Below are 13,052 nucleotides of genomic sequence, written 5' to 3'. Positions count from 1 at the left end.
ATAAAAATAGAATCTTTCAGATATAAATTATCCAAAACTTACTGAAGAATCAATAAATTCACAGATTATTGTTTTATTTGCCTTTCTGTTTAACCTCATCTTTTGCTGTGCAGACCCCCTGAGCTCAGACATTTTACTTGCCTGAAGTTCTATAAGGCTGGAAATCCCTGTCATTTCTTAATCTGTTTTGGCAAATAACTTGGATTTTTTCCCTCAAATCATCAGTCTTTGTTTTTAACAGTATCAATAACTAGATGGATAATACAAGAAATATTTCTCAGCTCCTCATTTTAAAATGATAAAATGCTATGTAGTAATGGGTAAATACCTACCTTGATGGGCTCTTGAACCTTAAGAGCCAAATTTGTTCCTTCGATTATTAATTAAAAATTTTACTTAGCTTGTATGGCTTTACAGGACCATACAGATAGACAGGTATATGGCATTCCAAATTACATAACAACATGATTTATTTTCCTCAACTTGTTCAGTTTCCAACATAAATGAAAAATGATTTTATTCTAACTACTGTGACTCCAAAACAATAAAATGGACTGAGAACTTGAAATCAAATATGAAAAACTAACCTTGCAAAGAGTATCCTACTTGCTACCCACAGACAAAAGCAGATTATGTTTTTTAAGCCATTTTATGATGCACATGTTTGAGAAGAGATGAGAAAAGCACTTGTTGATTTTCATTTCAGAACCATCAAGAAATGGGGACCTGGATTTTGTTTGCCTGCCTTGTCGGAGCAGCTTTTGCCATGCCTGTGAGTAAAACATTCTTTGCATAAGTTGTGTCCAATTTACAAACATGGAAATAAGAATCTGTCCCCTAGCTGGGAAACTAAGGTTTAAAACAATTTAAGCTGAGAGGCCCCAAAACATCTGTGTTGAAGAAACACTTTGAGGAGTGAAAAAATAGATTATCTCTTCCTAGCTTATTTTGCTCAGTATAACGTCTTTCATGCTCATTCACATCTTTGTAAATGTCAGGATTTTATTCCTTTTTAAGGCTGAATAGTGTTCCATTGATTAGCCTCATTTAATCTTCCCACACTGTAAATATATGTCAAAACATCATATTGTACACCATGAATATATATAACTATTTATGTACCCACAAAAATTTAAAAATAAATCAATTAATTAAATAAATAAAATAGACTCTGAGATGCTTCCACTAGAGGTTCTGATTTGGTACAGCTGGGGTTGGGCCCAGGACTCTGTATTTTTACAAGCACCCCAGGAGATTCAGTTGATACCATTAGCTTGTAAATATCACCACCCATTGCTAGATGGAGGAAGCTTTTGTTTTTTCTGTGTTTTTTTTGTTGTTGTTGTTGTTGTTATTGAGATGGAGTCTCGCTCTGTCACCCAGGCTGGAGTGCAGTGGCATGATCTCAGCTCACTGCAACCTCTACCTCCCAGGTTCAAGCAATTCTCCTGCCTCAGCCTCCTGAGTAACTGGGAATACAGGCATGTGCCAGCATGCCGCGCTAATTTTTGGTATTTTTAGTAGAGACGGAGTTTCACCATGTTAGCCAGGAGGGTCTCGATCTCCTGACCTCATGATCTGCCCACCTCAGCCTCCTAAAGTGCTGAGATTACAGGCGTGAGCCATGGTGCCTGGCATGGAGGAAGCTTTTGAAAGCTCTTGAAAAGTCTCCAGAGAAAGTGCTTAATAAGCCTTATAAAAATATTACCAAAATGCCCATTTGGTCTAAAACCCAATTCCTCTCAAGTTTCCAGATATCTTCTTGCCCTCCACATATTACTGCTGTCACCACTCAAAGGGTAAGATTTCTGTGTTAGGAATCCACTTCTAGAACCATCTTAACTATTCTCAGAAGTCCCACCCCTTTGGGTGCGTCTGATAAGTATGTGGCTTTCTTGAGGTTGTCCAGGATCCCACCTACACCCAATATATAGTGATGTAGTTTATATTCAAATGTATTAAACACCAGGGTGTCACACCCACTCTGTCTGGACACAGGTGCATAAAGGCAGAGAACTTAGATCATATGCATGCCAAGCAGCCTGCGTCTACTTTTTGGTGGCATAAAGAGCAGTTGATACAACCAGAAGCCAGCAAGCTTCCACACCTACCTCCTCTCTTCCTCTCTCACCCACAAAGCCAAGTTTCTTTGCTCTCCCTTCCTGAAATCCTGCCCTGTGGCAATCCCTAGTCTTCTCAGGAGTTCCAGCATTACAAATTCAGCCCTTTTCCTGCTCTCTAAGATGGTATCGATCAAAACGGTATAGGACCTGAATAAAACCATTCACATCCAGATGAGACTGAATAAACCCCTCCTGTGAAATGCAAGAATTTTAAAATAATTTAATATAGCCAGTCCTAAACGAGGTCAATGTCTGAGGGAGATTTTCTTCATGATTGTCTCTCTTCTCCTTCACGTGGACCTCGGGCACAACCAGAGTTCCACAAGGCAGGCGCCAAACACTTGGACCCCACTTTTGAGAGGACAGACAGAACTGATTCAGATCATCATTCACGTGGCCTTTTATTTTAAACTTAAACATTTTTTTTCTGCCATAAAAACACTGGGAGAATAATAAAAAAGATAGGTCTAAATAAACTCTTTCACATTTTTCCATGAGATTTATAATGTTTCTACTTTCTCCCCCCATCTTGTTCTGGCATTCATTAATTTCCACCTTGTGGTTTCTTTTGTGGCTTCTTTTGTTGTATGGAGGTGTTGTTTACTTTGCATGTCAATTATGAGAAATCCCTTAGATGCTTAAAGTACTTGACCACCTCTTGATCTACAAGGGAACATTTGTGAGACAATTCTCTGCTTGTTGATACTTCTTTACCATGTAAAAGAAACATACTTCACTCCCCAAAATGGGGTGAGTTTTATCAGCAAGTAAACTGTTAGAAAGGATAAGGCAGAATTCATTGACAGCACTGGGGTGGGAGAAGGATGTTGTTTGATCAATGGAAAATAAATGTGTCCTGGTTTCTGCTTCCAGGTCTCCAACTTTAAGACTATAACCCCAGGGACAATCATTTAGCTATTCTAGACCTCTTTAAAATAAGAGGTCTCCTCTCCTACATAGCACATTTGTTTTAACGAAAAACAGACCTCAAATGTATTCTGTACTATATAGGTTTTCTAAAAGTAATTTTAGCCTCTCAATGTTAACAATTGCATACTGACTTAATCTCTTTCTCTTCCCTTCCTTCACACTCTCCCTTCCTCTCTCTTTCTCTTCTCCTCCCCTCCTCCCTGTAAAAGCTACCACCTCATCCTGGGCACCCTGGTTATATCAACTTCAGCTATGAGGTAATTTTTCTCTTTACTAATTTTGATCACTGTTTGCATTAACAGTCCCTAAGCTCTGTAAAGAACAGTGAGTTGATTATTCATCCTAAATGAAGTGGTTTCTCAAGTGGTCCCAATTTTACAGTTTCTACCATTAGCTTCCCAGTTTAAGCTCTGATGGCTGGCCTCAAGCCTGTGTTGTTCCAGCACCCTCCTGCCTGACCATTCGGATTGACTCTTTCCTCCTAAATATGGCTGTAAGCTGATTCATTCATGAACCACTGCTCAGGAAGGTTCCATGAAAGAGCAAAAAGTCAACTCTGAATGACCAGCTCGGTTCTATCCCATCTGGTAAAATGTAAAGATTAGGTAAAATTACTAACTTTGGGCAAATAATTTCCTCTCTTTGGAACCCTGGTTTTCTCATTTGGACAAGGGAAATTACTGCAATATTCACATTTCAAAATATTGGAGAGTAATATAGTTAATAATTATAAAAACTGCTTTGTCAAGTATAATATGAGCAACGTAACTAATTTTTTTTTTGACTACCTGCTGTATTACTATATAAAGAATCCCCAAACCTAAGGTTAACCAAGTGTATATACTGTTCAGAAAGGAATAAAATTCTTACTTCTCTCACAAGTTCAGGTAACAATCTGTGAGTTTATTTACTTACACAAGCTGCTAACAAATGTTAGTAAGAATCTGGGGCGAGGTTTTCTGTTAAACCTGAAAGATTGACAAATTTGATCAGTAAATCTGTGTTTTTAGGATGAGGGACAGTGTTTACACTGAAAGATGAAATTAGCATTATGTCACATTATTATGGCATAATTTTATGTTTGCTTTGCTCTTACAATGAAGAGCAGGAGCTATGGAAATAAACAGATTTACTCCCTTTGTAACTTCAGTCAAGTTAATGAATCTCTTTAACTTCCCATGACCTTATCTAAAAAGTGAGAGTAACAATACTCGCCTCCTAGCATATGAGAAAAGATGAAGAATGTGTGCGATGGATGTAAACACAGTGCCTGACACACAGGAAGTACCCAACAAATGTTTTACCTTCTTCTTTCTCTTGTAGAACTCATATTCTCATGCTATCAATGTTGACAGGATTGCTTTAGTGAGTCTATATTACCTACTGCATCAGTGAATTTCTGCATGGGATGAAAGTAAATTAAATCAAATGGATTCTAATATATCTTTCTCTTAAGGTGCTCACCCCTTTGAAGTGGTACCAGAGCATGATAAGACCACCAGTATGTAGACATTTTGTTCTTTATTCCCTGAAAATATTAGGCATGCATTTAAATTCCTATTTTAAGAAAATACCATGTGTACTCCACATACAGACACTAATGGGAAATTTAGTTTGTAAAAAATCATATCTGTGTACACACTTACAAAATTTTTGCAAAGGAAAAATAAATAAAATATTCCTGTGGCCACAATGGCAAAGAAAACACTGCCGCTTCTCTGGATGGACTCACCTGAGCCAATAGTAAACCTGCCTCTCTGTTTCTCACCAGTACTCTTCCTATGGTTACGAGCCCATGGGTGGATGGCTGCACCACCAAATCATCCCCATGGTGTCCCAACAGCACCCCCTGACTCACACCCTGCAGCCTCATCACCACATCCGAGTGGTGCCAGCTCAGCAGCCCGGGGTCCCACAACAACCACTGATGCCTGTTCCTGGCCAGCAATCCATGACTCCAACCCAACACCATCAGCCAAACCTCCCTCTGCCTGCCCAGCAGCCCTTCCAGCCCCAGCCTGTTCAGCCACAGCCTCACCAGCCCATGCAGCCCCAGCCACCTGTGCACCCCATGCAGCCCCTGCTGCCACAGCCACCTCTGCCTCCAATGTTCCCCATGCAGCCCCTGCCCCGCATACTTCCTGATCTGCATCTGGAAGCTTGGCCAGCAACAGACAAGACCAAGCAGGAGGAAGTGGTGAGTACACTTGAAGCCACTACAATGCAAATCCTGTGAAAATGGTGCAGCAAAGTTGGCCCCAGAGTTCTAAGGGGTCCAACAACTCAGGGTCTAGAGTTATAGTAGTTACAGATCTATGATTCTATTAGTCCAAGTAATATGTTGTATCTTTACATTATAAACAAATTTATCTAAATGGCTTGGTAATTAAGACCACAGTTTTTATGATAGGATTAAATTTTATTATTATTGAATTTCTACCAGACTATATATTATGAAAACCCATTAATAGAAAAATGTATTATTAAACCCTCTTAATTTTAAGGGCAACAGCATAAGGGAATATCAGTTCTTTCATTCAAAGATTTGACTAGCAAGAAGAGGCTAGAATTGCAGTGAAGGCTTAGGATAAGATGGGGTGGGTAATTTTTAGAGTGCAAATATTTGAATGAGCTATGAAAGGTAGATGGGAATATCTCTTTAAAAAAACCTATAGGAAGGTTTCCTGTTTTCAGTAGTTTTCAGTCTAACTTGGAGGAGGCTGGAGGAAGCTAAACTAAACATGCTGTTAGAGTCCTTTTTAGTACTGAGATTCTATAGATGATTAAGCTTTTAACAAGAAGTTACCTCAATTTAGGACTGAATCTTCCATTACAAGAAGCATTTACAAATGAATGGGAATAATCAATAAAACAAACTTTATCCACATCCATAAAGTCTTATTTCTATGTATATAAGATTATGTGATCTATCACTTATATGTATCCAACTGTAATTCCAATTTATACAAGCTATTGATGATATACTACTGAGAAGCAGAGAAAAGTGAGGTGGAAATGACCAGGAGAGACAGCCAGGACAGCTAGGTTCAAGTTCTGGCTTTGCCCTCAAAAAGGAGGCACTATTGTAAAAATTACTTCAAATATATGAGTATTTTCTTTTCTTTTAAATGGGGGAAAATGACAAAATCAGATCATTTTCAAGCCTCTGTCCAGGTATAAATGTGATAACTTCTGAATTAAAAAATCATAATATATGTCATAAACGGCTTAAAAATTGTGAGCATGTTTACAGAGAATATGGGGCAGAATTTTTGAAAATTGATTGAAGCTGGGTGGGGTGGCTCACACTTGTAATCTCAGCACTTTGAGAAGCCCAGGCAGGTGGATCACCTGAGGTCAGGAGTTTGAGACCAGCCTGGTCAACATGGTGAAACCATATCTCTACTAAAAATATGACAGGGAAAAAAAAAAATTAGTTGGGAGTGGAGGCAGATGCCTGTAATTCCAATTACTAGGGAGGCTGAGGCAGGAGAATTGTTTGAATCCAGGAAGTGGAGGTTGCAGTGAGCCAAGATCATGCCATTGCGCTATAGCCTGGGTAACAAGAGTGAAACTCCGCCTCAAAAAAAAAGAAAGGAAATTGATTGAATCCCAAGTAATCTGATGTTTATCATTGGCTATTCTAGTCTAAAGCACATGTTCTCTCTGTGCATAGAAAATGCATTTATATTTCTCCTTATTAAGAATTAACACCATGGAGTTATAATGTGTTCACACCTTGACAAAGCTATTTATGGAAAGGTGACTTTGGGCAGATAGTTTGAACTCTTTAAAACTCAGTTTCTTTTTGTGTAAAATTTGAGTATAAATAATGATAGTTCTTAGAGTTGTTTTACGAAAAATAAAATAGCATGATGAGCTTGGAACCTGGCATGCAAGAATTACTCAAAAGAAAGGTAGCAATTGTTATTTTGTTATAAAATAATAGGCTTTAAGTGTTCTGAAGGTAGAAGAAGGCTTCATGGACACCTAATATCTAATGACAATGAAAGAACAAAGAAACTTTGGAAATTATAGAGTTCAACTTAAGTGGTTGTACATTGTTTTGACAAAACCGAAGGCATAAATGTATTGTAAATGGTAAATGGTACTCACTAGAAACAATTAAATTATTTAATTGTTCCTTTTGCTATTTTTTTCAGGATTAAAAGACCAGAATATGAGAGGGGAACTGAAGTAAACACTTTAGTTGCTTTCAGGGATGACACAAACACACAATGATTTTTGCTTACAATCACTTAACTTAGCAAATTCTGTAACTAAAAATGTACCAATAGTAGACAATAAAATGTTTTAAAAATCATTCATGTCTTTGTGTTAAATGTTTTAAAAATCATTCATGTCTTTGTGTTAAATGAAACAAATTTTCCTATCATTTGAGACAACATATTATGAATGAGTACTCTTGAATAAGGTAAGAACTGCTCATTTACTCATACAAATTCACTATTTGGCAAGCAAATAGGGACTATATTTCTTTTTAGAGAAAATTGAAATTATACTATGTCAAATCTTTTTAAAAAATGAAGTTTACACATCAGTTAAACTTGATAAAATAAAAATGTGTGAACATATACAATGTGTGAACATATACAATCACTGAAACCTGAACCAAATAAAGAGAAGTTTATATGAAAATTTCTTTACATTAAAAAAGATAAACATTTGAGGACTGTATTACAAAACAAATTAGGATGTGGAATACTGGTTGTATACTTCACACCACATTGGCAATCAAAATCTCGTTTTTTGATCTCATTCTATAGAAAATGATTTTTAAATAAAATTATTTGATATGCATAATAATGTACTGAATTGAAAATTATTTAAGTAATTTGTTTTCTCAAGAGAGATGTTATTAATGGAACTTCAAATAGACCATTGAAGTTATGTTATATACAAGTCATTTATTTCACTTCATAAACTTTAAGATGATAAATTGTATTGCACAGTCTTCAAAATGTTAACAGATGCATAAAATGGACCCCAAACAAGTTTTCTGTTCCACTCATATTTACATTTGAATCCCTTTTTTCTTCCTACACCCACATGGAATTGTAAACAGTCTTTGCAGGGTTTATATTACATGCACCCATGCTAACTTTATTTCAGTACCTTTATGATTAAGACCCCTTAATCATTTTCTGGAATGGATAAACATAACTGTACTGGAAGGGTGTCAATATTCAAGCAAATAACTTCATTTTAAAGAATTTAGATTCAATTTTTTAAAGGTAGAAATTTTTTAAAGGTAGAAAAACTTTTAATCAATTGGCCTGGACCAATTCTAGTCAATTGAGTCTATATAAGCACAGTCTAGGGCAGGGCACTACTCTATGTGCTGTTGAAAATAGTTAGGTCCACATCCTTAAAGAATCTAGAAATTACCAAAGGGATAAAAGAAGCCCACAAATAACAACTAAAAAGGCCAAATGGCCTTTTCTGTCATAGTATTAATACTGTGACAGAAGTATAGTCAAAATGCTCTGGCAAATATGGCAAATATCCTTGGCTAGCTGTCCAACAGCTTTTCTCAGCAATCCTTCCTTGCTGGCAGGACTGGAATCAATCCCAGCACTCAGCCTTCCATGAGCTCAGGAGTGAGGAGCTCCCTTGCTACCCCAGGGGAGCCCCCACCCCACAGCCAAGGGAGGTGGTGAGTAAGCTTGATATCCAGCCTGGGAAATCATGTTCCACAGAACAGTGCAATCCACAGATTGAAAAATGCCATTCATGAACTCATGCCACTGGGGCCTAGGGTCCCAATTCTGGAGCCATGAAGATTCTCAAAATCCTCTCAGCTAGAATCTGCTTAAGCCTGTTGAGTTCCTGGGGGGATGGCTGACCAGCACCACAGCAGCAGCTGCCTACTGCTTAAGCAGTTTGTACTCCATGAGGGAGGGGCAGCAGCAAGCACTGAGACTGATGGCTGCATAACACTCTAAGCTCTGCAAGTGGGGGAAGGGTGGCATCCATCCCTATGCTCCAGGCTATGCTTTTCCCCTACTGGAGCCAGGGAGGCTGAACAGCTGGACAGCTTGGTCCCAAGAGGTGTCCCACACAAGCCAGCTGTGGCCAACTGCAGACAGGGGACCTCTTCAGGCCTGGTCGACCCATCCTTCCTCAATGAGTGGGCCTCCCTGGAGGAATCCAGCAACTCCAGCCAGAGGTTCAGTTGTTGGAGATATCAGAACCCTCATCTCCCTGGCTCTGAGCCCCCAGGTGGGTGGTCACAGTCTCTGGGGACAAGCAAACTTAGCCTTTCCTCCTGGCAGATCTGAAGAATCCAGGCAGCCCAGATGAGTGATTTCCCTCCAGCAAAGCATACACCCTACACCAAGAGATAGTCAAAGTGCTTCATTAAGTGGGTCCTGTTCCCTGTGCTACTCAACTGAATAAGATCCACCAACAGCGGTTTTCAGATCCCTATAGAGGAGCTATCCTACTGGCATCAGGTTGGTGCCCCAAGAAGCCAGAGATCCCAGAAGAAGGAGCAAGCACCCATCTTTCCTGTTTCCCCACCTCTTTGAGTAACATCTCCAGGCATGGGAGCATACCAGATGAATAGGGCCTGAAACGAACCCCTAGCATATCACAGCAGCCCTACAGAAGAGGGATCCAACCATTGAAAGAAAAACAAACAGAAACCACTAACAACAGCATCAACGACAAGAAAAAGTCCCCACGAAAACCCCATTCAGGCTCAGCAGCCTCAAAGTGTGAAACGAGACAAACCCATAAACAAGAGAAAGAATCAATGAAAAAAATGCTGAAAACCCAGAAGGCCAGAGTGCTTTTCCTCCATATGATTGGAATGCCTCTCCAGCAAGGACACAGAATTGGATGGAGGATGAGATGGATAAAATGATATAAGTAGGTTTCAGAAGGTGGGTAATAAGAAAGTCCACTGAGCTAAAGGAGCATGTTCTAACCCAATGCAAAGAAGTTAAGAGCCTTGATAAAGGGTTAGAGCTGCTAACTAGAATATCAAATTTAGAGAGTTACGTAAGTGACATGATGGAGCTGAAAAACACAGCATGAGAATTTTGTGAAGCATACACAAGTATCATAGCCAAATCAACTACGCAGAAGAAAGGATATGAGTTTGAAGGCCACCTTGCTCAAATAAGGTGTGCAGACAAGATTAGAGAAAGAAGAGTGAAAAGGAACAAGCAAAGCCTTCAAGAAATATGGGATTATGTAAAGAGACTGAACCTACGATTGATTTGAGAACCTGAAGGAAGTGGGGAGAATGGAACCAAACTGGAAAACTCACTTCAGACATTATCCAGCAGAAATCTCCCAACCTAGCAAGACAGGCCAACGTGGATATTAAGGAAATATAAAGAACAACACTAAGATACTCCACAAGAAGATCAACCTCAAGACATATAATCATCAGATTCTCCAAGGTTTAAGTGAAGGAAAAAATGTTAAGGGAAGCCAGAGAGACAGGCCAGGTCACCTAAAAAAGGAAAGCCCATAAGAGTAACAGCAGACATATCAGCAGAAACCCTGCAAAGCAGAAGAGATTAGGGGCTAATATTTAACATTCTTAAAGAAAAAAATTTCAACTAAGAATTTCATATCCAGCCAAACTAAGGTTGATAAGTGAAGGAGAAATAAAATCCTTTCCAGAGAAGCAAATGCTGAGGGGTTTCATCACCACCAGGCCTGCCCTTGCAAGAGCTCCTTAAAGAAGCACTAAATATGGAAAGGAAAACCAGAACACCAACTGCAAAAACACACTGAAATATAAAGACCAATGACACTATGAAGAAACTGCATCAACCAGTGTGCAAAATAACCAGTTAGCATCATGATGACTGGACCGAATTCACACATAACATTATTAACCCTAAATGTAAATGGGCTAAATATCCCAATTAAAAGACACAGACTGGCAAATTGGATAAAGAGTCAAGACCCATCAGTATGCTTTATTTAGAAGACCATCTCATATGCAAAGAAACACATAGGCTCAAAATAAAGTAATGGAGGAAAATGTACCAAGCAAATGAACAAATGGAAAGCAAAAAAAGAGCAGGGGTTGCAATCCTAGCCTCTGAAAAAAACACTTTGAACCAACAGAGATCAAAAAAGACAAAGGAGACATAATAGTAAAAGGATCAATTCAACAAGAAGAGCTAACTATCCTAAATATATATGCACCCAATACAGGAGCACTCAGATTCATAAAACAAGTTCTTATAGACCTACAAAGAGACATAAACTTCCATACAATAATAATGGGAGACTTTAACATCCCACTGTCAACATTAGACAGATCCATGAGACAGAAAATTAACGAGGATAATCAGCTTGAACTTGAACTCAGCTCTGATTATCTAGTGGACCTAATAAATATCTATGGAATGCTCCACCCTAAATCAATAGAATATACATTCTTCTCAGTGCCACATAGCACTATTTCTTAAATTGACTATGTAGTTGTAAGTAAGACACTCCTCAGCAAATGCAAAAGAAGTAAAATCATAACAAACAGTCCCTCAGATCACAGTACAATCAAATTAAAACTCAGGATTAAGAAACTCAATAAAAACTGCCTAATTACATAAAAGTTGAACAATCTGCTCCTGAATGACTCCCGTGTAAATTAAGGAAGAAATCAAGGAGTTCTCTGAAACCAATGAGAAGAAAGAGACAACATACCAGAATCTCTGGGACACAGCTAAAGCAGTGTCAAAAGGGAAATTTATGGCACTAAATGCTACATCAGAAGGCCAGAAAAATCTGAAATTGAAACCCTAACTGTCAGACCTCTGAGCCCAAGCTAAGCCATCATATCCCCTGTGACCTGCACCTACACATCCAGATGGCCTGTTCCTGCCTTAACTGATGACATTCCACCACAAAAGACGTGAAAATGGTCTGTTCCTGCCTTAACTGATGACATTACCTTATGAAATTCCTTCTCCTGGCTCAACCTGGCTCAAAAGCTCCCCTGCTGAGCACCTTGTGACCCCCACCCCTGCCCGCCAGAAAACAATCCCCTTTGACTAATTTTTCTTTACCTACCCAAATCCTATAAAATGGCCCCATCCCTATCTTACTTCGCTGACTCTCTTGCCTGCACCCAGGTGAAATAAACAGCCTTGTTGCTCACACAAAGACTGTTTGGTGGTCTCTTCACACAGACAGGAGTGACACAAATGAAATTAACATCACATTTAAAAGAGCTAGAGAAGCAAGAGCAAACTAATCCAAAAGCCAGCATGAGACAAGAAATAACTAAGATCAGAGCAGAACTGAAGGAGAAAGAGACACAAAAAACAGTCCAAAAATCAATGAATGCAGGGGCTGTTTTTCTGAAAAAACTAACAAAATAGACTGCTAGCTAGACCAATAAACAAAAGAGAGAAGAATGAAATAGATACAATAAAAAATGATAAAGGGGATATTGCCACTGACCCCACAGAAATAGAAACTACCATCAGAGAATACTATAAACACCTCTACAAAAATAAACTACAAAATTTAGAAGAAATGGGTAAATTCTTGGACACCTACACCTCCCCAAGACTAAACCAAGAGGAAGTCAAATCCCTAAATAGACCAATAACAAGTTCTGAAATTGAGGCAATAATTAATAGCTTACCAACCCCAGAAAAGCCCCAGGGCCAGACACATTCACAGCTGAATTTTACCAGAGGTACAAAGAGGACCTGGTACCATTCTTTCTGAATCTATTCCAAATAATTAAAAACGAGGTACTCTTCCCTAACTTCATGTTATGAGTCCAGCATCATCCTGATACCAAAACTTGGCAAAGACACAACAAAAAAAGAAAACCTCAGACCAATATCTGTGAGAACATTGACGTGAAAATCCTCAATAAAGTACTGGCAAACCAAATCCAGCAGAACATCAAAAAACTTATCCATCCACCATGATCAAGTCAGCTTAATCCCTGAGATGCAAGCCTGGTTCAACATATGTAAATCAATAAACATAATC

General features: G+C 38.7%; 1 protein-coding gene across 1 annotated transcript; it reads left to right on the top strand.

The window, feature by feature from the left end:
* Positions 1–718: 718 nt before the first annotated feature.
* Positions 719–7,377, top strand: AMELY (amelogenin Y-linked). Its single transcript, XM_063660992.1, has 5 exons — positions 719–772; positions 3,263–3,310; positions 4,510–4,554; positions 4,825–5,250; positions 7,217–7,377. Exons 1-5 carry the CDS (start codon positions 719–721, stop codon positions 7,220–7,222), a joined length of 579 nt encoding a protein of 192 aa, XP_063517062.1. The 3' UTR covers positions 7,223–7,377.
* Positions 7,378–13,052: the final 5,675 nt, after the last annotated feature.

The sequence above is a fragment of the Pongo pygmaeus genome, chromosome Y (assembly GCF_028885625.2).
Source record: "Pongo pygmaeus isolate AG05252 chromosome Y, NHGRI_mPonPyg2-v2.0_pri, whole genome shotgun sequence".
Lineage (NCBI taxonomy): Eukaryota > Metazoa > Chordata > Mammalia > Primates > Hominidae > Pongo > Pongo pygmaeus.
The sequence above is the reverse complement of the archived record's forward strand: the minus strand, read 5'-3'. Positions and strand labels throughout refer to the sequence as shown.